Here is a 26792-nt window from a genome sequence, read left to right on the forward strand (position 1 = left end):
CATGAACTCACTATGCCCATCAGCGAATACCTTGGGGTCTCTTCTTTCCAAAATGGGGTCACTTGTGGGGTATTTATACTGCCCTGGCATTCTAGGGGCCCAAATGTGTGGTAAGGAGTTTGAAATCAAATTCTGTAAAAAATGACCTGTGAAATCCGAAAGGTGCACTTTGGAATATGGGCCCCTTTGCCCACCTAGGCTGCAAAAAAGTGTCACACATCTGATATCGCCGTACTCAGGAGAAGTTGGGGAATGTGTTTTGGGGTGTCATTTTACATATACCCATGCTGGGTGAGAGAAATATCTTGGTCAAATGCCAACTTTGTATAAAAAAATGGGAAAAGTTGTCTTTTGCCAAGATATTTCTCTCACCCAGCATGGGTATATGTAAAATGACACCCCAAAACACATTCCCCAACTTCTCCTGAATACGGCGATACCACATGTGTGACACTTTTTTGCAGCCTAGGTGGGCAAAGGGGCCCATATTCCAAAGAGCACCTTTTAGGATTTTTACAGGTCATTTACCTACTTACCACACATTAGGGCCCCTGGAAAATGCCAGGGCAGTATAACTACCCCACAAGTGACCCCATTTTGGAAAGAAGACACCCCAAGGTATTCCGTGAGGGGCATGGCAAGTTCCTAGAATTTTTTATTTTTTGTCACAAGTTAGTGGAAAATGATGATTTTTTTTTTTTTTTTCATACAAAGTCTCATATTCCACTAACTTGTGACAAAAAATAAAAACTTCCATGAACTCACTATGCCCATCAGCGAATACCTTGGGGTCTCTTCTTTCCAAAATGGGGTCACTTGTGGGGTATTTATACTGCCCTGGCATTCTAGGGGCCCAAATGTGTGGTAAGGAGTTTGAAATCAAATTCTGTAAAAAATGACCTGTGAAATCCGAAAGGTGCACTTTGGAATATGGGCCCCTTTGCCCACCTAGGCTGCAAAAAAGTGTCACACATCTGATATCGCCGTACTCAGGAGAAGTTGGGGAATGTGTTTTGGGGTGTCATTTTACATATACCCATGCTGGGTGAGAGAAATATCTTGGTCAAATGCCAACTTTGTATAAAAAAATGGGAAAAGTTGTCTTTTGCCAAGATATTTCTCTCACCCAGCATGGGTATATGTAAAATGACACCCCAAAACACATTCCCCAACTTCTCCTGAATACGGCGATACCACATGTGTGACACATTTTTGCAGCCTAGGTGGGCAAAGGGGCCCATATTCCAAAGAGCACCTTTTAGGATTTTTACAGGTCATTTACCTACTTACCACACATTAGGGCCCCTGGAAAATGCCAGGGCAGTATAACTACCCCACAAGTGACCCCATTTTGGAAAGAAGACACCCCAAGGTATTCCGTGAGGGGCATGGCAAGTTCCTAGAATTTTTTATTTTTTGTCACAAGTTAGTGAAAAATGATGATTTATTTTTTTTTTTTTTCATACAAAGTCTCATATTCCACTAACTTGTGACAAAAAATAAAAACTTCCATGAACTCACTATGCCCATCAGCGAATACCTTGGGGTCTCTTCTTTCCAAAATGGGGTCACTTGTGGGGTATTTATACTGCCCTGGCATTCTAGGGGCCCAAATGTGTGGTAAGGAGTTTAAAATCAAATTCTGTAAAAAATGACCTGTGAAATCCGAAAGGTGCTCTTTGGAATATGGGCCCCTTTGCCCACCTAGGCTGCAAAAAAGTGTCACACATCTGGTATCTCTGTATTCAGGAGAAGTTGAGAAATGTGTTTTGGGGTGTCTTTTTACATATACCCATGCTGGGTGAGATAAATATCTTGGTCAAATGCCAACTTTGTATAAAAAAAATGGGAAAAGTTGTCTTTTGCCAAGATATTTCTCTCACCCAGCATGGGTATATGTACAAAGACACCCCAAAACACATTCCCCAACTTCTCCTGAATACAGAGATACCAGATGTGTGACACTTTTTTGCAGCCTAGGTGGGCAAAGGGGCCCATATTCCAAAGAGCACGTTTCGGATTTCACAGGTCATTTTTTACAGAATTTGATTTCAAACTCCTTACCACACATTTGGGCCCCTAGAATGCCAGGGCAGTATAAATACCCCACAAGTGACCCCATTTTGGAAATAAGAGACCCCAAGGTATTCGCTGATGGGCATAGTGAGTTCATGGAAGTTTTTATTTTTTGTCACAAGTTAGTGGAATATGAGACTTTGTATGAAAAATTTTTTTTTTAAAAAAATCATCATTTTCCACTAACTTGTGACAAAAAATAAAAAATTCTAGGAACTTGCCATGCCCCTCACGGAATACCTTGGGGTGTCTTCTTTCCAAAATGGGGTCACTTGTGGGGTAGTTATACTGCCCTGGCATTCTAGGGGCCCAAATGTGTGGTAAGGAGTTTGAAATCAAATTCTGTAAAAAATGACCTGTGAAATCCGAAAGGTGCTCTTTGGAATATGGGCCCCTTTGCCCACCTAGGCTGCAAAACAGTGTCACACATCTGGTATCTCCGTACTCAGGAGAAGTTGGGGAATGTGTTTTGGGGTGTCATTTTACATATACCCATGCTGGGTGAGAGAAATATCTTGGCAAAAGACAACTTTTCCCATTTTTTTATACAAAGTTGGCATTTGACCAAGATATTTATCTCACCCAGCATGGGTATATGTAAAAAGACACCCCAAAACACATTCCTCAACTTCTCCTGAATACAGAGATACCAGATGTGTGACACTTTTTTGCAGCCTAGGTGGGCAAAGGGGCCCATATTCCAAAGAGCACCTTTCGGATTTCACAGGTCATTTTTTACAGAATTTGATTTCAAACTCCTTACCACACATTTGGGCCCCTAGAATGCCAGGGCAGTATAACTACCCCACAAGTGACCCCATTTTGGAAAGAAGAGACCCCAAGGTATTTCGTGATGGGCATAGTGAGTTCATAGAAGTTTTTATTTTTTGTCACAAGTTAGTGGAATATGAGACTTTGTAAGAAAAATAAAAATAAAAATAAAAATCATCATTTTCCGCTAACTTGTGACAAAAAATAAAAAGTTCTATGAACTCACTATGCCCATCAGCGAATACCTTAGGGTGTGTACTTTCCGAAATGGGGTCATTTGTGGGGTGTTTGTACTGTCTGGGCATTGTAGAACCTCAGGAAACATGACAGGTGCTCAGAAAGTCAGAGCTGCTTCAAAAAGCGGAAATTCACATTTTTGTACCATAGTTTGTAAACGCTATAACTTTTACCCAAACCATTTTTTTTTATCAAAGACATGTAGAACAATAAATTTAGAGCAAAATTTATATATGGATCTCGTTTTTTTTGCAAAATTTTACAACTGAAAGTAAAAAATGTCATTTTTTTGCAAAAAAATCGTTAAATTTCGATTAATAACAAAAAAAGTAAAAATGTCAGCAGCAATGAAATACCACCAAATGAAAGCTCTATTAGTGAGAAGAAAAGGAGGTAAAATTCATTTGGGTGGTAAGTTGCATGACCGAGCAATAAATGGTGAAAGTAGTGTATTGCTGAAGTGTAAAAAGTGGCCTGGTCTTTCAGGGTGTTTAAGCACTGGGGGCTGAGGTGGTTAATAAGTTACTGTTTCTGTATACGATCCGCAAAAAACTGATCAAATACGAAAACCATACGGATATGTTTTGTGCAATAACGGAACGGAAGAGGACTTGAATCGGAGAAAAAAAAAACTCAGATACAGAACGGATCAGTGAAAAACGGACCGCAAAACAACAACTGTCGTGTGCATGAGCCCTTAAGGAGAGTTGGAGAGCAGAAGGGAGAGATAGTGTAGGGAGTGAAATATGAATATTTTAGTTTTTATACTTGTTAGAGACCCAAAAGTCCTTTTAAGGACTATAGTTGTATCTGGCAGCAATATATATTTTTAGCGCAACCTGCGCTAAATAGCTAGCAATTGTTTGGCCGCTGCAGACAGCGACATTACCTGCACTACATCTCCTGTCTAACGTGTGCACAGCCTAAAAATATCTGTGACATCCAGTGTACTTTGTTTTGTAGATGGTGTCTGCTGCGGACAATTACATTACCTGCGCTATATCTTCTGTATAACGTTTGCGTATCTGAAATATTAGTGACATTAATTCAGTGTAATTTTTTATTAGCCGCTAGTGACATTACTTGCGCTATACCTCCTGTTTAACGTGTGCGCATCCTAAATATCAGTGACATTCATTTAGTGTCATTTTTTATTAGGCAATGGTGACAGCGACATTACTTGCGCTATACCTCCTGTTTAACATGTGCGCATCCTAAAAATATTTGTGACATTCTGTGTACTTTATTTTCGCATACACTGATGCGTGGCCTAGTGTCACAAGGAGGGAAAAATTTGGGAAGATGGTGGAGTACGTGGCAGACCGTGTCAGCATACTCAGTTATCCATCTATGCCTTACGACTATTGGGTGTCCAAGCTGGACACGTGGCACGAACTGGCGCTCTACACCTTGGACGTGCTGGCCTGCCCCGCCGCCAGCGTTTTGTAAGAGCGTGTATTTAATGCTGCTGGGGGCATATTAACTGATAAGCGCATCCGCCTTTCAACTGAAAATGCTGACAAGGCCTGGATTGCCCCTGACTTCTCTACTCCACCAGAGGAAAGCGGCTGAACATAAAGGCACTTTAAATGTGGCTTTTATTGTGTATTGAATACACTGTATTCCCATGCACCCCTTCCACCACTAAAAAGGGTATAGGGTTCAATCTCCCTTTTCTCGTCCTCCTCCTCCTCCATCAGGCTGCCCTCACTCCTAATGTTGTGGAGGGTCAGCTCAGCAGCGGACCCTCACCCATAATGCTTTTGAGGGTCACCAGCAGGCCCTCACCCATAATGTTTTTGGGGGTCACCAGCAGGCCCTCACCCATAATGTTTTTGGGGTCACCAGCAGGCCCTCACCCATAATGTTTTTGGGGGTCACCAGCAGGCCCTCAACAATAATGTTTTAGAAGGTCAGCTCAGCAGCAGACCCTCACCCCTAAATTTTTAGATGGTCAGCTCGGCAGCAGGCCCTCACCCACAAATTCTTTTTAGATGGTCAGCTCAGCAGCAGGCCCTCACTCCTAATGTTTTAGATGGTCAGCTTGACAACAGGCCCTCACCTCTAATGTTTTAGAAGGTCACCAGCAGGCCATCAATCATAATTTTTCAAGGCTGTGTATGATGCCCTCCTTTATGTGTAATAAAGGGTATATTGGAGTGCCGGTTCCTTGTCATTTTTGGCAGCCCTTTCACTTAGTGCATAGGCTTTATGAGTGTAGGAGTCCCACTACCTGAACAATTGTACCACAATGTGAATGAGGCCCTCCTTTATGTGATATACAGGTTGTATCGGAGTGCCTCTTGCTTGTAATTTTTGGCAGCACTTGCACTTTATATACAAGTAAATATACAGGAAATAATGTTTCTTAACAATTTTTCCTCTAAAATCGATTTTATCTTTGGTTTGGTGCGTATTATTGTCAGTCTGTAAAAGTGGCGTACTACTCGGACAACATGGTTCCCAGCATCGACCTGGGAGTCCAAGATGCATCCAGACATCCTCCCCTTGATGATCCAGAAACCATTTGTCACGGCCATGGCTATGACCGTGACTCCTCAACCGCATGCGGTTGTCAGCGGTTTAGTTTGATTGTCTATCACAGGTGAGGGCGGTGGTATTTGCCTCACCTGTGGTTGCTGCTGGCAACGGTATGTTGTGGCAGCATAGCACTCTGAGCTGTATTGTGGCAGCTTGCTATGTTGTGCATGCGGTTGCACCTAGCAATCTTTCTGTTAGGTGTGTGTGTATGTATGTCTGTGTACACTCTGTGTTATGTGTGGTGTGCACTTACATCTTCCCCTCACTGTGGTTGCCCGTGGCAACGTTTGGTCGTTGTGTGTACATGTGGTGGCAGTGTCCCGGCCTTCGGGCTGACAGTATGACCACAGTCGCTTCTCACGTGGCGTCCCTCGAAAGAGGGGGCAGCATGTACCGCCATCTGCGGAAGGGGTGCATGCGCGTTCTCCGGAGGGAGAGCGTTAAAGGGGGTTTCACCGTTTACAGCGCGGTGAGTGGCTTTCCCCGCCATTCCTTGCTCACCATTGTCCGTGTTGGTGTCCCCTTTGTTTGTCATTCCCCCCCCCTCCCATTGTTTTTTGTGCCTCACCAACCTTCCCCTTTTGTTGTTGGGAGGGGCTTTGAGGGGTGGGGTTATGCATACCTTCGAAAGAGGGTGCAGCATGCAGTGCCATCCCCTTGTGGCCTGCATGCGCGTTCTCCGGAGGGAGAGCGTTCCGGGGGGATCACCGTTAACGGCACGGTTGGTGGCTTATTCCCCGCCACCTTACCTTCCGTGTCCGTGTTGGTGATCCCTCATCCCTCTCCTTGTTCCCATCTCTGGTCGTTTGCTGGCAGCACTCCGTAAGTGGTCCGGCTACGTGCTGGTTTGGAGTGTCTGCTGGCAGCGACTAGAGTGGGGACGTGTGTGGAGAGTCCCCTCGTCCACTCTCAGTGGTTCCATTCTTGTGTCGCTGGTGCGGGCTGCAGGCCTCGTCGGACTGGCTGTGTTGTGTGCTGGGAGAGGATGCAGCTGACAGCGACTTTCCGGGAACCATGTCCTGAGAGGAGAGTGGACGTTCTCTTCTCCTATCCCCTTGTGTTAGTCTCTCACCAGTTTCTTTTTTTTTTTTTTTTTCGGTGGGGGGGCTTTGAGGGGTGGGAGTGTCACGGCCATGGCTATGACCGTGACTCCTCAACCGCATGCGGTTGTCAGCGGTTTAGTTTGATTGTCAATCACAGGTGAGGGCTGTGGTCATACTGTCACGGCTAAGGATGGGGGAAATCCTCAGCCGTGTGATGCCAGATGATGTTATGGCTGCTAGGCCAGGACAACAGGATTAGGGAGCAGGTCACCTCCTACAGCATCCCTAACCTGACCCTAACTCCTATCTGCATGGGCCGACCTTAAAGGTAGGAGGACCCATGCGCAGGAACCTCGGATCCCTGACTTACCCTCCGTCCGGTCCCTGGGCTAAGGAGCAGAGTAAGACAACCCACTCCTCCTAGGCACGGAGGAGCAGGAGTCTCAATGGCCAAGCTGCTGGAAAAGGGGGAACATAAACAGCTCTATGGATATGGCAGGTGAACAAGGAGTTCCACCTACCTGCCACAGCCTTGCTGACTGGATCCCTGTGCTGGCAGGGTGCAGATCACAACGCATCCCCACACAAGGACCCAGATCCATAGCTGCACAAAATCACAAGGAAACATCAAATAGACATCACACATAACTAGACATAAACCATAATGTCACATTTAAGTTTATGTCCAGTCAGCAAGGCTGTGGCAGGTAGGTGGAACTCCTTGTTCACCTGCCATATCCATAGAGCTGTTTATGTTCCCCCTTTTCCAGCCGCTTGGCCATTGAGACTCCTGCTCCTCCGTGCCTAGGAGGAGTGGGTTGTCTTACCCTGCTCCTTAGCCCAGGGACCGGACGGAGGGTAAGTCAGGGCTCCTAGGTTCCTGCGCATGGGTCCTCCTACCTTTAAGGTCGGCCCATGCAGATAGGAGTTAGGGTCAGGTTAGGGATGCTGTAGGAGGTGACCTGCTCCCTAATCCTGTTGTCCTGGCCTAGCAGCCATAACATCATCTGGCATCGCACGGCTGAGGATTTCCCCCATCCTCAGCCGTGACACCATTTCGGTGGTGTTTCCATCAATTTCTGACCTTTTCCTATGAACCAGACACCCTCCCCTCTTCAGAGCAGGGGGTGCCTGGTTTAATGCTCGGGTTCTCCCATTGACTTCCATTGTGCTCGGGTGCTCGGTAGAGCACCCAAGCATTCCGAGGTGTTCTACTCGAGCACCCGAGCACTTTGGTGTTCGACCAACACTAGTGATTGTCAAAGCTTATCTATTTTTCCCTTGTACAATGACCTCTGCACAGGTCACAGAGCATGCCTAGAAAACTCTCCCATAGAAGTCAGCGAGATCCCCTCCTGTCCATTGTGTATGGACTAATTTTTTTAGTGGTGAAGCCACAGATCATAATGTGCTGCCATAAATAAGGGCAAATCATTGTGTCTGGCAATGTGAATGTGTGTTATGTTTGGATTTGTATATTTTTGTAAAGGGTTTGTCCCATCTCAACATGACTTATGACATAACTGTAGGACATGCCACAAAAATGTTAGATAGGTGCGGGTCCTATTTCCAGAATAGTGCCCCAAGTGAAGAAGAGCATCCTCTCCATTCCCTTCTATGGGACTTCTGAAAATAGCCAGATGAGTGTGCTTGACTATTTTCAGAACTCCCATAGCACTGAATGGAGAGGATGCATTTCATGCGTGATCAACGCTCCATTGCCTTCTATGGGAGTACCAGAAATAGCCAACCCAAAGCTTGGCGATTTTCGGATCACACATGCATAGTTGCTCTCCCTCCACTTCAGAGAGAGATAGGAGCAAGTCCCAAAGGTGGCACCCACACCTATGTGACATTTATGGATTATCTTAGTGATAGGCCATAAATATTGAGATGGGACAATTCCTTTAAGTAGGACATGAAACAAACCGAATCTGTTGTCGTATAGGTAAAATAAGCAGCCGGTTCTCCGATTGAACGGCTGACATAACTTCATAAACATCTAGCTCATCTATTGCTGACACTACAAAATGATTTCATTCTCTTAGAATGACAGCTGTCCAGTAACAATCGCTCGGAATAAACATTGCTATCGGCTTTTATCCGTCTCTTAATAACTGCCTGGCAGCTGTTATTAGATTTTAGGCTGCTGTTGCTATATCGTCTAATTTACGCTCCTGCTATCTGTTTAATGCATTATACATAGTATTGTTCTTCAGGTGTCGCTTTTACCATGTTAGTATTTGCTTGTGACTAGAAAGTGACCCAGAAGCATTAAGTATTTATGATGCCTCTTTATCTTGTTATTTCTCATTACTTCATGCAAGAATTATAGGCTTTTTAAGTATTGCTCCACAGGGCAGTAAAACTGCAGGGCTGTGCATTGCTAACCTAGGTCTTGGCAAGAAATAATGAAATTGTCACATGGAAGAGTTTTCTGAAATCGTAGGCTTTTTAATCCTAATCCAGACTTTTTGTAAAGGTTCTTCAGGTCAGGACATACGGCTGAAAATATCTTGTAATGAAGAGTGCTTTTGCAGATATGACCAAATCTGCCATTGATGTTTCAGGTCTCCAATGTGTGCTAGATCTGTGATACACATTAGAATGGTGGTGGTCCAACTCCTGAGACTCGCACCAAAGACTAGAATGGGAAAGTCTTAAACAAATTAGGAAAGTTGGCAAAATATTTAATAAATTCCTACACTTCCAATTGATTGGATGGATCAACTGCTTCAGGTTTTAGTAAAAGAAATACCTGAGCAGGACTATAAGGGTTTGTACTCTCTGAAGAACCTTTTTTATTCTGGAATTCTTATGTATTACGAATGCTTCTTCTGGCTTTTTAAAACTGATATTTTCTAGAGAAGGTGCTTTATGACTAGCCCCCAGTCTCACCCAGTAAGTATTTGAAAAGAAAGGAGATCATGCTGTATAATATGGTGTTCTACACAAGGTCACCAAGTTGTCTGGGACCATCCCTTCAAAGTTCCTACTACACTACTTAGGTGACCATGTAATGCTGCATATGACCATGCCCAGTCCTCCAGAGGAAGATCTGCTCTTTGTAGTTGCTTTCCACTCTGGCTTATAGGGCATATTACAAGGGATTAGGTTAAGGGGGTTCTCTGAGACTGGGGTTGGGTCGAGATTAGAGTCCAACCCTTTCTGATGGGATACAGGAGTTAAAATGAAAAGACTCTAGTGTGATTGGTGCTCTAGTTCCATAAGCAATCTCCCGTGTCCTCCACTTGTGGTCCCCGCTGGACTGGAAGTTTGACTGCGTCTACATGAACATCACCACTGCTGGCTAATCCGTGACATCACCAGTGATATGCTGCCAATGCTTAGACAATTACCTAATGGCGGTGATGTGCATGTAGATGGCATGTCACACTTCCAGTCGCCCGGGGACCTGGAAGCAGTGAAAAGAGCTCACCACTGGTCTTTTTTTTCCCATTTTTTTTTTTTTTTATCCCTGCACCCTGCCAGTGCCAGGCAATATAAACCCCTTTAAATTGCCACCACACTAAATCCTTAACCCTGGCAACGACTTAGTCTTAGCTTCAGCTCTGAATTCCATATCATCAATGGTTGCTGTAAGTCTTGCCAGAATCTTTGCAAGGTTATTCCTTGCAACCATACAAACAAGAACATTGGCGACACTTTGAATAATTGCAGGGTATCATTTCAGTATAATTAATGCAAACATAAATGTTCTAGCCATTTCCAGCATGAAATATGGACATCCCCTAATGTAACATCTGCTGCTGGGTCGGCCACTCCCTCCCTTGAAGCTCCCATAGGTGACCTAAATAAATAAATGAGGGAAAATTGGCTTTTACGCATTAAAGCTTATATTCTTCAAGGAGTAATAACAGCAACAACCAAACTAGGACAAACATCCTGTACGAAAAAGATGGATTTCTCTTTTAGTTTAACAATTGAATTAAATGGGCATTGTTATGTACTATATAACACTCATGTAAGCTGAAAGAAATTATTATTAAAAAATATTATTTTTTTAAAAACCTATAACTTCCAATATTCTTCTTCTTACTTGATTTTTCCCCCTATTTTTTTTAGGATTTCCAAACGAGCCAGCAGCTATCATAGCTATCACCACTGCCAAAGAATGGTTGAAGAATAATCGGGAAGAGGTAGGTCATGTCTTTTCATCAAATTCAAACGTGCCACATGTCTCAATGAGGGTGTATTGTCTACCAGTAAATGGAGAGAGGTTCGTTGACGAGATTTTTACACATTGTTTTAAGAAGTTTCATGCCTCTTTATACGTTTATCACATTCTGAACTCTCTGACTCCTGAAATGTTCTTCGTAATCCCTGCTGTGAGCACAGGTAGATTGTACCATAATTTTCTCCTCATTCCAAATTAATTCAGTTGACCTGCACCTCCGAGGACACCAGGTCCACCTTTCAGATTTAGGTGAAAGGTTTGATGCACTTTCTGGTAATCCTTTTGAAAAACCGTCGTAGAACATTGATTAATGTCGACTGTTGTTTTGAGCTATTTTTTGGAAGGTGTAAAGAGTGGGATTAGAGTACACGTGGTCAAAATGGAGATATACAGTAGTCTGGTGGATTGAAGAGGGGTATTATTGGTAAATTGTGTGCCCTCAGGTTTATCCCACATGTTAAAAAAAAACGTGACAACTCATGCATCTCCCAGGAGCACATTGCAATCAGCTCTTGTTAAACCCTTACTCCCTTGCATAAAGTGACTCAGCAATTCCACTAATGGTCTGCAATTTCCTTCTTTGTTGTCTAGAAAGAGATATAGCTAAATATTTCTGAATTTAGATGTAAGAATTAATTAATGCAAGAAAGGATTCTGGGACGCTTTGCGTACTTCACTATGAGATTTCTACATCAGCATTAAGTGGAGGAATGGAATAGGGAAGTTATTGAGCATGACAGTCCACCACTGAATGGGCTAGAAGGTAGACCACCCTCAGGAAGTTCAGCCACAGGAGAAGCAGCACCAGACAGCAAAATGGAATATACATAAACACTTTATAATATTTTATTGCATGTATATTGTAATAATATGTCATTTGTAACAATCTATACACTGCATAGTTATACTGTACTTTATGGTCTGAAAGAATTATAGTCATTGCATGGGGGAGAACATATGGGTCCAAAAGGTCTAGTTAGTCATTAATGTGTGTTGTTTAATAAGCATGGTTGTCTAATTGGTCAAGTATGATTGGTTACTTGTTGCATAAGCCAAGCTGTGTTATGGAAGGAGTCATTTAATGATGGCTTTATATCGTAATAGAATGTGATTACATTGTATGTGAAAGCATTTATTTTACAGTGTGAAATCTATGGGAAGATAATGTTGGATACAAATGATTAATTAAAAGAGTTATTTGGCCCATGGTCATGCTGGTATGGAGGAATGGCCCAAACCCACAGCATTTGTGTATTGCACATCGAACTGTGTTCAGGCACAATGATTTCTGGAGGTGCTCCTGAGCCGATGCAGAGATCTTCTGTACAGAATCATTCCTTTTTTAATACATTTCTGCCTCAGGGACCATTGATCACAAGCATCCAGTATTGATAAGCACATAGATTTCTCCAGATTTTATGAATCTTTTGATGATATTATGCACTATAGATTGTGGGCGTGGCATAGTCAAAGTCTTTGCAAATAACATTGAGGAACTTTTTTTTTATTAATTGACCCACAATTTTTAGATGCAGTTTTTTGCAGACTGGTGAATAGAGATGAGTGAATCGACTTTGGATGAAACATTCAAAGTCAATTCGCATAAAACTTTGTTCTAATACTGTACGGGGCTGGAGCTCCGTACAGTATTAGAATGTATTGGCTCCGATGAGACAAAGTTATTGCTTGGAACCGAACCAGAGTTCAGGAAACGTTTTTTTACAGTACAAATTAATTTATTAAGTTATACGCCAAAGCAATAACTTTGGCTCATCGGTGCCAATACATTCTAATGCTGCTCTGGACAGTATTAGAACGAAGTTTTGTGCGAATCGACTTCGGATGTTCCATCCGAAGTCGATTCGCTCATCCCTACTGGTGAACCATCTTTTCTTCTCAGAGACTCTGCCTTTCTAACGTTCTTTGCCCCTCCAGCTGCTTTTTATTAGTACCACTTACTTTTCGAGCCTTTTGTTGACCCTTTCCCAACTTTTTTGAGATGATTTACTGCTATCAAGTTCTAAATGAGATATTTTTTTCCCATAAACTAGTAAAATATCTCACTTTCAACATCTGATATGTGTTCTAATTTCTGTTGTGAATAACATTTGGGTCTAGGAGATTTGCAAATCATTACATTTTCTAAAAATTTTTTACATTTTGCACAGCATCCCAACTTTTTGGGATTGGTGGTTATATTTAGTATCTATCTATGTATCTATCTATATTCTATCTATCTATCCATCTATCCACACATGTCTCTGTCTTTCATAGAGCTGTGCAGTTATATAGAGCGAATGTTTATTCTCTCTCAATGTAATGTGATCTAAACATGTCCTGGATGAGATTTACTGTATGCACTAGTAACTGAATACTCTGATTACCTTGAAAAATGTTCCTGTATCTTGTTGATTGATTGCAGATCCTTTCTTTTTTTTCATTATTATGCTGCAGAGCATGATGCATGATTATATAACTAGTCTGGCAAAAAGAAAAATATTTTGCATCTATGTATCTTTTGAAAATTCTTGAAGAAATGTTTGAATATATACACACACACACACACACACACATATACACTATTCAAAGTTCCTAAAATGTATACACATCTGGGCAGCATGGAGGCTCAGTGGTTTCTCTGTAATCTAATAATAGTGAATTTGCTTATAACATGTTACGTTACGTTGCCTCATATCTATACATAGAAAATAGCTGTGGTCACCAGTCGTTATTCTGTAAATAAATAATCTCTATCCACTACGCAGAACATTACTTATACTTTACTTGTCATTTCAAGTGACTTTTCAGAATGAGTATATGTTTACATGAGGAATAACACTATATCTGGACATTATGGGGCACATTTATTAAGACTGGCATTTTAAAAGCACTAAACTGGTGGTGGATCCGCTGGAATTAGAGGTGCTGGCCTCCTCATAACTTTGGCGGATTTTCCACCAGTTCTAAATGTAAGACCGCTTCCTTGCTGTCTCACATTTAGACCTTTTTCTATACTTAAAAAAAGCGTAATAAATGGTGAATGAGATTGGCCTGCCGGCCTGTCCCCTTCCCCACCCACGCCACACCGACTTTTTTGGACCTGGCGTCAGCGCAGAGAAATTATTGATTGCGGTGCAACTAACCATTGCGCCACAATCTGCGCCTGAAATACACCTAATATAGGCGTATTACAGCTTAATAAATTACCCCCTATATGACATATTCTATCTTATTTTCCATCTCTAATTCTCATGTCTCCCTGTGCCAGTGGGATGAAACTAGCTAATATGAACCTGCTCCTTTTTCACTATTTATCCTATACAGAGAAGAAATGACAAAATCGAGCACCTTATAGAGATGTCCTGTGCAGTGTAGATGTGAATCCTGTAGCTGTAAGACAGTAAAACACTATTACCTGCAGCAGAATGTCTGTGTGTGACTCTCTGCGTGTAATCTGATTCCTTAGTGATTCATCTCATCATGCAAGACAGATTTAGCAGATCGTTTATAGTGATTCTACAGTTTTGGAGTAGGGGTGAGGAGAGAAAGAGTTTGGTAAGCGGAGAAATAAACAGTTTTCTCAGATAAGATATACTACAAGTTTCTTATATTCTCCTGTACTATTGATTTGTAAAAACTTTTCCGAAAATAGAGTGATTATTTAAGCTGAGGGCAAACAATGATGTAGGGAGAAGAGGTGTCAGATTAAAAATAATTATGCTGAAAGGTACCATAAAACATAGAGTTTATACTTCTGGCAGGAACTTGCCATACATCTGACTCTATGTATTTGAAACAAATGTGCTTGGACTTAATCCTATCCAACTACAGATGCCCTGATAATTTGGTCTGGCTGATGCCAATTATAGCAATACATGGGCAAACCATGAAAGTAAATTCTTAGAATCCTCCCTACTGCATATTGATTTATTATTGAGTTCAATGAGTTGTTTTACTCTGTATACACTAAGCGCCTTTTAGATGCAGACATAATTGTGTTACAGGATGATTGTATGAAGGGGCTCGGGAGATCTATCTATCTATCTATGTATCTATGTATCTATCTATCTATCTATCTATCTATCATCTGTCTATCTATCTGTCTATCTATCTATCTATCTATCTATCTATCTATCTAGGACTAGACTGGGAAAAAAGTCCTGGCTTACAAATGGTAGCAGCATAAAACTGACATAAAAAATCACAAACCTTGGGTTTGTGCAAATTATGTTTTTAAGCCGCTCTTACCACTTTCCGAAAAGGAGGTGTAGCATGGCAGTGGAGTTAGTGGGCCCTGGCAGATTTATCATCATTTACTCCAGTTTTCTGCTAGCGACGAGTTGGCATAGATCTTACTTTAGGTGCACAGACTGCCAGAGGATGCATAGCACAGGGGAAATCGGGGCCATTTAGAAAATGCCAGTCATAATTATTGACCCATGTTATCTACATATGAGCAGGTATAAAGACTTATCAATAGCAAACCTAATGCATATCAGCAGACATACACAAACACTGTACATATATACGCATTAACTAAGTATACATGTGCATGCACTCACTACATAAAACATATATTTACAATGCAGAAGCCCCCACTCCCACAGGTTTCTGCTTTAGAATTGGTGCCATTTATAGTTCTTACACAGACCTCCTCTGTTATTAGTGTTTGCCCCTGAGTACTCTACTGTGACATCATAAGAGCGTTCCAGTCAGGTAAGATACTGTGACCTCACAACTGTGTGTCAGGTAAACAGCTGTGACATCACAAGTAGGTTTCTGTCAGGTATGATGCTGTGATACAAGTGGGTTTCAGTCAGGTTAGTTGCTGTGACATCACAGGTATGCTTCAGTTAAAGGGAACCTGTCAGCGGGATTTTGGGTATAGAGCTGAGGACATGGGTTGCTAGATGGCCACTAGCACATCCGCAATATCGAGTCCCCATAGCTCTGTGTGCTTTTATTGTGTAAAGAAAACTATTTGATACATATGCAAATTAACATATAAGAGTCATATCTTACTTGTGTAACCAGAGAAGGGTCATATTTTCAAGTTCTGACTCATCTCAGGTTAATTTGCATATGTATCAAATCGGTTTTTATACACAATAAAAGCACACAGAGCTATGGGAACTCGGCATTGCGGATGTGCTAGCGGCCATCTAGCAACCCATGTCCTCAGCTGTATACACAAATTCCCGGTGACAGGTTCCCTTTAAGTAATTTGCTGTCAGCTTTTGTGACATCACATTATGACAGCACAAGTTAACATGCTGTGACATCACAACTAGTTTTAGTCAGTTAAGCAGCTGTGATATCATAAGAGAGTTTCAGTCAAGTAAGTAGCTGTGATATAACAACTCACTAGGAAATGACAAAAGCTACCAACTGTGCTTCTGTCAGGTATTGTAATCTGATGTGACATCACTATTGTGTACAGTCGTGGCCAAAAGTTTTGAGAATGACACAAATATTAGTTTTCACAAAGTTTGCTGCTAAACTGCTTTTAGATCTTTGTTTCAGTTGTTTCTGTGATGTAGTGAAATATAATTACAAGCACTTCATACGTTTCAAAGGCTTTTATCGACAACTACATGACATTTATGCAAAGAGTCAGTATTTGCAGTGTTGGCCCTTCTTTTTCAGGACCTCTGCAATTCGACTGGGCATGCTCTCAATCAACTTCTGGGCCAATTCCTGACTGATAGCAACCCATTCTTTCATAATCACCTCTTGGAGTTTGTCAGAATTAGTGGGTTTTTGTTTGTCCACCCGCCTCTTGAGGATTGACCACAAGTTCTCAATGGGATTAAGATCTGGGGAGTTTCCAGGCCATGGACCCAAAATGTCAATGTTTTGGTCCCCGAGCCACTTAGTTATCACTTTTGCCTTATGGCACGGTGCTCCATCGTGCTGGAAAATGCATTGTTCTTCACCAAACTGTTGTTGGATTGTTGGAAGAAGTTGCTGTTGGAGGGTGTTTTGGTACTATTCTTTATTCATGGCTGCTTTTTGGGGCAAAATTGTGAGTGAGCCCACTCCCTTGGATGAGAAGCAACCCCACACATGAATGGTCTCAGGATGCTTTACTGTTGGCATGACACAGGACTAATGGTAGCGCTCACCTTTTCTTCTCCGGACAAGCCTTTTTCCAGATGCCCCAAACAATCGGAAAGAGGCTTCATCGGAGAATATGACTTTGCCCCAGTCCTCAGCCGTCCATTCACCATACTTTCTGCGAAAGATCAATCTGTCCCTGATGTTTTTTTTGGAGAGAAGTGGCTTCTTTGCTGGCCTTCTTGACACCAGGCCATCTTCCAAAAGTCTTCGCCTCACTGTGAGTGCAGATGCGCTCACACCTGCCTGCTGCCATTCCTGAGCAAGCTCTGCACTGGTGGCACTCCGATCCCGCAGCTGAATCCTCTTTAGGAGACGATCCTGGCGCTTGCTGGACTTTCTTGGACGCCCTGAAGCCTTCTTAACAAGAATTGAACCTCTTTCCTTGAAGTTCTTGATGATCCTATAAATTGTTGATTGAGGTGCAATCTTAGTAGCCACAATATCCTTGCCTGTGAAGCCATTTTTATGCAAATTGTATATGCAAATTGCTATTATAAAAAAAATTATAAATTTGCAAATTGCTATTATAAATTTTTATAATATGCAAATTGCTAGTATAAAAACTTAAGCAGCAACTTTTCCAATTTCCAATATTTATCTAATTCTCCAAACTTTTGGCCACGACTGTATTAGTCAACTTAACTTCTGGGACAGTCATGATTTTTTTCCATTAAATACCTAGCTCCTGCTGTCCTAGGTTAAGTCCCAGTAAAAGCCACCGCTATGTCACCCCTTCCCTCTTCTATCTCACACATTTCACATTTACCCGTTTGGTAGGGGAGTGCGGCCACTAGTACTTGGATGTCATTAGGACGGGACCCAGTAAAGGGAAGAGTTTAACAGTTTAAAAACTGAGTGTGCTATGCAGGATTAATCCCGTATGAAGGTACAGTAGTATCTCAGCAGCTGCTTCTCTCCTGCGAGCATCATGAATGGAAACAGAGGCATGTAGGAAATGTATGAAGAAAGGGACTGTGTATGTCTTTGTTGCCTACAGTGATCCTGTAGCCCCGGTGTTCTCCATCATGTGCTCTGCTCTCCCTTTATGTGCTGTGCTCCCCCAAACCTCTGGCTGGTGCTGTGCTCCCCTAGACCTTTGTTCTTGTGCTGGATTTCCTCACACCTTTGTTTCTGTGCTGTGCCCCCTAGATCTTTGTCTTTATGCTTTGCTTCCCCAGATCTTTGTTCTTGTGCTATGCACCCCCAGACCTTTGTTCTTGTGCTCTAAAACCTTTAGACCTTTGTTTTTATCCTGTTCTCCCTCAGACCTTTGTTCCTGTGCTGTACCCCCCTCAGATCTTTGTTCTTGTGCTGTGCTCCCCGATCTTTGTTCTTGAGTTGTTCTCCCCCAGACTTTTGTTCCTGTGCTGTACCCCCAGACCTTTGTTCTTGTCCAGTTCTCCCTCAGACTTTTGTTCCTGTGCTGTACCCCCAGACCTTTGTTCTTGCCCTGTTCTCCCCCAGATCTTTGTTCCGGTGCTGTACCTTCCCCCAGATCTTTGTTCTTGTGCTGTGCTCCCCTAGATCTTTGTTCTTGTATTGTTTTCTCTCAGACCTTTGTTCCTGTGCTGTGCTCTGCCAGGCCTTAGTTCTTCAGTTTTTGTGAGATGTTTCCCACTTTCCCCCTTAATGGTCTTTGCCTCTACATGTACATTCCCTCTGATTATGTCACTTGTTTTCCTGCTAAATTTATACCACCATTTTAGTTTCCATTTCCACTTCCTAATAACCTAGGAAAACCTGAAACAAAACCCACACTGCACAAAGTGCCCTATGCAACTACTTTCAGTGTCTATTTGGGACCTGTTTAATTAGCAAGAGATTGGCCCTTCTACAGTAAGGGTCCTTTTATACGTGTTGCCGATGGCGGGTCGATCGGTTCTCATTTAATGGGCTCTCTCAATGGCTGATGCAAAATACAGTAAAAGGTGGATGAACAATCTTTATTCAGTTCATTCTTCCCTCATTCAGTTTGTGTGCGCTCGTTTGACAGGTGATCGGTGGCACTTTAACATGAGCCAATTATTGGGAACCTGCATTGGTATGAACGTTCCTTCCTGATAATCAGCACGATCCTCGGCGAGTGCAAAAGGGCCCTTACTAAGAGCAGAACTTCTGATAACTGACAGAATAATCAGATCTATTCATGTTCCAAACATTGGCATTCCTGGAACGGCTGGGTATATATGAAACCAGACAAGGCTGGCCGCAGGTGAGTAGTGAACTAGAAAATAACAATAATTCACTGGAAGAAAATGAACTGTGTGTCACAGGAGGTCTGCCAAACCTCAGTGGAAAATAAAGCAGGGAAGCGTTTCTGACTGTGAGTGCTGTGACGCTGTGTGGGTAAAGACGTGCGGGTCTCACTCTTTCTAAGATACAGAATGGCAAACACATTCACCCTCTCTATTCCAGAGTCTAATTACGGCAATGATACAGCCTTTTTATAAAAGCAGCAGTGGGCCTACTTTCATCTTGCAATTCACGAGGGAAAAAAAGTGTCTTTCGACATTTGCAAAACGGAAATAATTACATCGCCCTGGGTTGCATATTCCAGTCAGTCTCTGAGTGATTTTTATATGGTCCCTTAAGCCCAACTCCAGCCATCATCCCAACAGACAAGTCATTTTACAAAGCAGATAAGAAAGCTACCATAGGGAGAGCTCTGTACCTGTGTGATGTCTGACTGTTATTACACTGCGAGCAAGATAAAGAGACGCACAGAAAAACCACCCAAGGCTTCTGGGAAGGAACTATTTTATTTCTATCAACGTCCTTGGCTCCCAGTGAGGAGACGTCGAACAGCTTTTCCTTCACAGCAGTATTCACCCTGTCTTCTCACAGTCAGTATATATGGTGTACGGTATATATACTGTAGGATAATAAATCCACTGTGCTTCACTCTGGGTACTGGAGATTGTGATATTACTTTATCAGTGAATTTTCCAGGCATATCTAGGCCTCGGGGCCTTGTGAAGGTTGGGAACACAATCTCTATTTACTCCAAGGACAACTCTCTTAAATAAGCCAATACTGATGAACTTAGACTAAATGTCTATCCTAATATACATGGTATAGAGTGCCTCCTATAGTAAATTATGAAACAATAGCAGTCACCAAGGAGTTCTGTGACCATAGAAAAGAATGAGGCTGCAGATTATGGAAGTCCAAGATGACACCAAATATTCCTTATAATTTAGAATAAAATGCACATTACTCCTTATAACACACAACAGTTCCAAATTTTCAGGGACCGTCCCTAGTTTTCCGAGGCAGTCCCAGCAAATTCAAGCTATCCCATAAGCCCCATCCAAGTGGGCAGTCCCAGACAGGTTTGAGGCTGTTTCGGGGGGAAGTTGGTAAGTAGATACTATTGTAAAAATAGGACCCCCCCCCCAACCATAATTCATCATTTATATCTATTATTCTTTTATATGACAGAGGGGGCACCCTTAGGCACATATCTATCTTCAATATCTTACTATTATAGATAGATATGTAGGTGGGCCCAGCAATACCATAGTGCAGCACAAAGTAGCACCCCAGCAGAAGCAAATACCACAGTGCAGCACTAAATACTCCCACTCTCGCCACAGTATTCAATTGTATCACCATCCCAAGGCCCCTTGCAGACGAGCGTGCTGGATGCGTTGTGGGCAGGTTCAGGGAAACCCGCACAAGTTCGCATGCAATTTGTCTGCGATTGCGTTGCGTTGTTCAGTTTTTTCCACGCGCGCGTTATAAAAAACTTAATGTTGGTACCCAGACCCTAACACGGACTTCTTCACTGAAGTTCAGGTTTGGGTTCTTTGTTCTGTAGATGTTATAATTGAAAATAATAAAGTAAATGGACTTTAATGTAGTCCCGGGGCTCATCCCTATTTATTAACATCATCTCCTTAGCAACCATCCATGAAAATCACATTGCATCCGCACTTGCTTGCGGATGCAATGCGATATCCACGCAGCCCCATTCACTTCTATGGGACCTGCGTTGCGCGAAAAACGCAGAATATAGATCGCACTGTGATTTTCACGCAACGCACAAGTGATGCGTGAAAAACATCGCTCATGTACACAGCCCCATAGAAATGAATGGGTCAGGATTCAGTGCGGGTGCAATGCGTTCACGTCACGCATTGCACCCGTGCGGAAAACTCGCCTGTGTGAAAGGGGCCTAAGGACGAAGATATAGTTGATATGCTGAGAGCATCAGATCATTATGTACCTGGCTGGCAGCCGTGAGGCAGACTTTCTTTCTTTCTTCCTTCCTTCCTTCCTCTTTCTCTCTTTCTTTCTTTCTCTCTTTTTATTTTTCTCTTTCTTTCTTTCTTTCTTTCTTTCTTTCTTTCGTTATTTCTTTCTTTCTTTCTCTGATATCTATTGATCTATCTCATATCTATCTACTCTATTTCATATCTATCTACTCTATATTTTTTTATTACCTATCTACTTATCCATACATCCATGCACACACATATCTAAGAATATAAGAAATAATGACGGTTTTCCAGCAAGATGAACATACAGTAAGTTCTATGAAAGGATGTTGAGAGTAAACCTGCTTTTGTTTCGGATGATTTGGGGATTAGTTGATGTGAGGACTATTTGCAGCATCAGCAGGTGATTGGAATTCATTGATCATACTACACAGATTGTATTATTCATCACTCCTAACCTGAAAATGGTTTTCGTGGTGCTTTGAAGCCACACTGATTACAATTACTGGCAGCTGTTAGAGTGTTCTTTCTTGGAGATTTTGCTGTTACATCTGATGAATGTTCACATGTTCGCTGCTTTACTTACAAAACACGAAAAATCCTTTTTTTTTTCTAAGGGCTACACCCACTAAAGTTAAAATAATGAGTTTTTAGAAGTTCTAAGACAAAAAGAGAACAATTTGCTATTGATAAGTACTATCTTGACTGGACGATTAGAGGTGTGCACATAGAGAAAAAACACCACAGACAGAAAAGCATTGGGGAAAACGTACCAAAACATGATAATAGCACAAATAACTCAAAATTTGTCAAAATTGTATACATGGCATAATACATTTGGCCTAACCTTTGAGGCATATAAGACACACCACTTTATTACCTCATTTCATGGCTGGCATGTATCAATATTAATATTATATGCCAAAATTTGGTGTATGTTTTTAGTATATTTGCCATATTTTACTCTTCTTCTTAGCCATGCCTCTTCCTTTAGGCACTTACTGTATGTAAAGTATTAGGACTCATGCACACTGGCATGGGACCCCTATGACTCCCTTATTATGGACTCTGTATGATTCTCAGGGAGAATATGTCCATACTGTACATACAAAATCTGTAGTTGCATGTATAAAGTTTTTTTTGTCAGTTAAAAAAACAACTTGAAATTAGGGCAGTTTGTGGCTCATGCACTTCGAAGGTAGCCATGTTATTTGGTAGCCCTGTTATGGTGTAAAACAGAGGTGTCTAACAGCAGTGTTCATAAGCCCTTAAATTGTTGTTTATTCCTGGGAAACTTTTCTGCAGACTCCCCAACGTGGCCAGACCTATGGTGGAAATTATTCTTGCCTAATTGGCACTGGGGGTTCCATCTCCATAGCTCCCACATGCCTCTCATCTCCCAGTGTCAACATCAAGTTTTTTGCGGGTAACATGGCTGCTGGGTCACATGCCACATGTGTGAGACGTCACCACTGTGGCCAATCATTAGCTGCAGTGGTCACATGACCCATGTCAAGCTAGATTTTGATACAGGGAGACCCAAGACCTGCTGCTCCTGATGGGGAGCAATGGAACTGGAACCTAGCTGGGGGAGCTGAGGGTTTGGTAAATATGATTCCCACCGTGGGTCTAACCTCGCGTGGGGGGTCATCAGAAAAGGTCCTCAGGGGTGAAGGTGAGCAACAATAAGTGTAAAAACTGTCAAAATTAATTAACAAATGTGGTGTATGCCATATTTTCTAGTTGTGAGCACAATTTTCTATAAAGTTCTGGGGCATTATGGTAAGTAAATCTACCTCTTTATGTAAACAGGAAGTCACTTATGAACTATTAATTAATATTTAGCTGTATTTTGTACACACAAACATAATGAAGACCAGACAAAAATTCTAGGGGTGATTTATTAATAAGGTATTAATTTTGACCATGAAAATGCCAAAACATTTTTAGCATTTAAAGGGTGTTCCCATCTGGTATATTTATGGCACATTGATAGGACAATAGGATATGTTACAAGTGTCTGATAAGTGTGGGTTCCACCTCTGGAACCCACTCATGTCTCTAGAACAGGACCCCAAAGTAAATGCTTGCACAGCCTTCAGCTCTTCTCTGCTTCAGGACTTAAATCGAGTGCTGGATTGGCTATTTTTGTAATTCCCTTAGTGGTAAATATAGGGGTGGCTGCTCTTGCACAGCTCGCTCTACATTCACTTCTGTGAAACTTCCAAACTAGTTATTTTGAGACATCCCTTAGCAGGGAATGGAGAGGACGCTGTGCATGTGCAAGGTGCTCTCCATTCCCCTCAGGGCACCAAAGTTTACCAACAATGTGGAACGTGTGATACATTTTCCGCAAAGTACGGTAATGCAGACTCAAGCAAAACTGACCTCAAATATTCCCCTTGTGATAAATTGGTCCATAGACACTATCTATAAAATCATTACAACAATTGTACCAGAGCTAAATTAGTAATTTGGCCCAATTTGCATAGAACTGCAGCCAGAATTAATTGAATGATCTACACAAAGGATGTAGATCCAAGGAGTTAAATGCCATGTCACCGCTGCTTCATATACAGATGCATTTGTCATGTCATTGGTTATCACTGAATTTATGATGATAAATGTTATTATCTAATTACCAGTTCCATCTATCAATGTTATGTGACCGCTCCATTCCCTTTATTTCACTAATAAGGAATAATCCCTTGAACCGATTTGACCTTGTAATTTTGGAAAATTGCCTAAAATAAAGCCCTAACTCTTAATCCCCATAAGGGGGTACTGGAATAATCTCTCAGTGATGTCATCCAGTCACATCAGCGGCAGCATCCTCTTCAAGTACAATCCAGCGCTGGTCAAGAACCCAATATTACTAGCACATGCTATCACGCTACTCGCATCTCAATAATCTATAAAATGTCTTTCCCATTGTAATTATCTTAATGTAGATCTACAGTTTATGTAGTCACAGAACATGCATCTGATTGCTGCCGCCTGAGTCTTCTAAGAAAGGGTCATTGATGCCCCCTTCAACGCTGGAAGTCAAGTCTTTAATCTGCCCGGAGAGAGAATAAAGCTGGCGTATATTGTAACGAGGAGATATAGGAAACAGATTGGGCTTCTCCGGTTCTGTTCTGTCTTATTAGTGTGTGGCTTAGCCCAAACCGTCCTTAGCATAAGGTACGGATTGAAGCTACTGATCCCTTGCAATTTTATAAAGCTGGACGGATTATCTTCTGAGGCCCCAGTTATCTGTGCACAAAGGCAAGCCTCAATCAAACGTCTACCGGCTAAGCTTGCGGTAGTTACAGACGACAGCATATGTTTCCCTCTCCAAAAGGCATATTTCAGGAAGGGGGGGGGGTGTGTGTCCGTTGCTGCCACCCTGACATATCATTCGGGAGATGTATGATTTTGACATTTAGCAGCTAAAATGATATTGCCAAAATAGTTCAGGAGTTCAGGCTGATGGAACATTCTAGGGAAGAGAAAAATCTGTCTTTCCATTAGGCATCAAATGACAGTGTCAATGATAAGAATGCTTTAAATGGAGGAAGATTTCATTTGAGACTGTAGTGCGTGAGTGATTTGTTTCCTGGGTATCTCTGATTTGTTTGAGTGATAGTTTAACTGCGTCTTCTCCAAGGTGATGAATTTAAACACAAACCTTAATGTCGGGGAAGATGTTGAGCGTCAGTGCGATAATTTGTGTTATAAATTCGCTTTCATCGACACCAGGGAATCTAATGTACAGGGGAATGTATTACAGGAGCACTAAACATACCATACAGCTCTTTATTCTTTCCTTTATTATAATGAATGTGTCGCTTTCTTCTGTGGATATTCAGATGCTTTGTCATGTTCAGCGTAATGTAACTATTTTTCATATCCTCTTTGAATCCAGAGGAAAAATAAAAAATCAGCAGTCTGGTTTGGAGTTGTTTGGGAGTAGCAGTTATAGAAGTAGACTGAAAACGTGAGTTTGCGATCATGCAAGTGTGCATCTGAGTCTAAAGTCACTTATCTTAAGTCATACACTTAAGATAGAAACATAGAAACATAGAATGTGTCGGCAGATAAGAACCATTTGGCCCATCTAGTCTGCCCAATATACTGAATACTATGGATAGCCCCCGGCCCTATTTTATATGAAGGATGGCCTTGTGCCTATCCCATGCATGCTTAAACCCCTTCACTGTATTTGCAGCTACCACTTCTGCAGGAAGGCTATTCCATGCATCCACTACTCTCTCAGTAAAGTAATACTTCCTTATATTACTTTTAAACCTTTGCCCCTCTAATTTAAAACTGTGTCCTCTTGTGGTAGTTTTTCTTCTTTTAAATATGCTCTCTTCCTTTACCGAGTTGATTCCCTTTATGTATTTAAAAGTTTCTATCATATCCCCTCTGTCTCTTCTTTCTTCCAAGCTATACATGTTAAGGTCCTTTAACCTTTCCTGGTAAGTTTTATCCTGCAATCCATGTACTAGTTTAGTAGCTTTTCTCTGAACTCTCTCTAGAGTATCTATATCCTTCTGGAGATATGGCCTCCAGTACTGCGCACAATACTCCAAGTGAGGTCTCACCAGTGTTCTGTACAGCGGCATAAGCACTAGAAAGTGTGAAGTGCTTATGCCGCTGTACAGGACACTGGTGAGACCTCACTTGGAGTATTGTGCGCAGTACTGGAGGCCATATCTCCAGAAGGATATAGATACTCTAGAGAGAGTTCAGAGAAAAGCTACTAAACTAGTACATGGATTGCAGGATAAAACTTACCAGGAAAGGTTAAAGGACCTTAACATGTATAGCTTGGAAGAAAGAAGAGACAGAGGGGATATGATAGAAACTTTTAAATACATAAAGGGAATCAACTCGGTAAAGGAAGAGAGCATATTTAAAAGAAGAAAAACTACCACAAGAGGACAGAGTTTTAAATTAGAGGGGCAAAGGTTTAAAAGTAATATAAGGAAGTATTACTTTACTGAGAGAGTAGTGGATGCATGGAATAGCCTTCCTGCAGAAGTGGTAGCTGCAAATACAGTGAAGGGGTTTAAGCATGCATGGGATAGGCATAAGGCCATCCTTCATATAAGATAGGGCCAGGGGCTTTTCATAGTATTCAGTATATTGGGCAGACTAGATGGGCCAAATGGTTCTTATCTGCCGACACATTCTATGTTTCTATGTTTCTATCTTAAGTGTATGACTTAAGATAAGTGACTTTAGACTCAGAGACTTTCAGGGTAGACTAAATTAAAGGGGTTCTGCAGTTTTTTAAACTGATGATCTATCCTCTGGATAGATCATCAGCATCTGATTGGTGGGGGTCCGACACCCAAGACAACTGCCGATTAGCTATTTGAGAAGGCAGCGGCACTGGCAGTAGTGCCGTGGCCTTCTCGCTGTTTACCGCAGGCCCAGTGATGTCACGACTAGTATCAATGGCCTGGGCGGGGCCAAGCTCTGTTCACTTGAATGGAGCTTAGCCGTGCCCAGGCCAGTGATACTAGTTGTGACGTCACTGGGCCTGCGGTAAACAGTGAGAAGGCCGCCGCACTACTGCCAGCGCCTCTGCCTTCT

General features: G+C 42.0%; 1 protein-coding gene across 2 annotated transcripts in view; it reads left to right on the plus strand.

Moving 5' to 3' along the window:
- MACROD2 (mono-ADP ribosylhydrolase 2) overlaps positions 1-26792 on the plus strand; it is a 2731696-nt gene that overhangs the window by 2020033 nt on the left and 684871 nt on the right. For both annotated transcript variants that reach the window (XM_040429978.1, XM_040429979.1), the window contains exon 8: positions 10755-10828. In XM_040429978.1, coding sequence (XP_040285912.1) covers positions 10755-10828 — 74 coding nt within the window. The remainder of the gene's footprint in view (positions 1-10754; positions 10829-26792) is intronic.

This window comes from Bufo bufo, chromosome 4 (genome assembly GCF_905171765.1).
Source record: "Bufo bufo chromosome 4, aBufBuf1.1, whole genome shotgun sequence".
Taxonomy (NCBI): domain Eukaryota; kingdom Metazoa; phylum Chordata; class Amphibia; order Anura; family Bufonidae; genus Bufo; species Bufo bufo.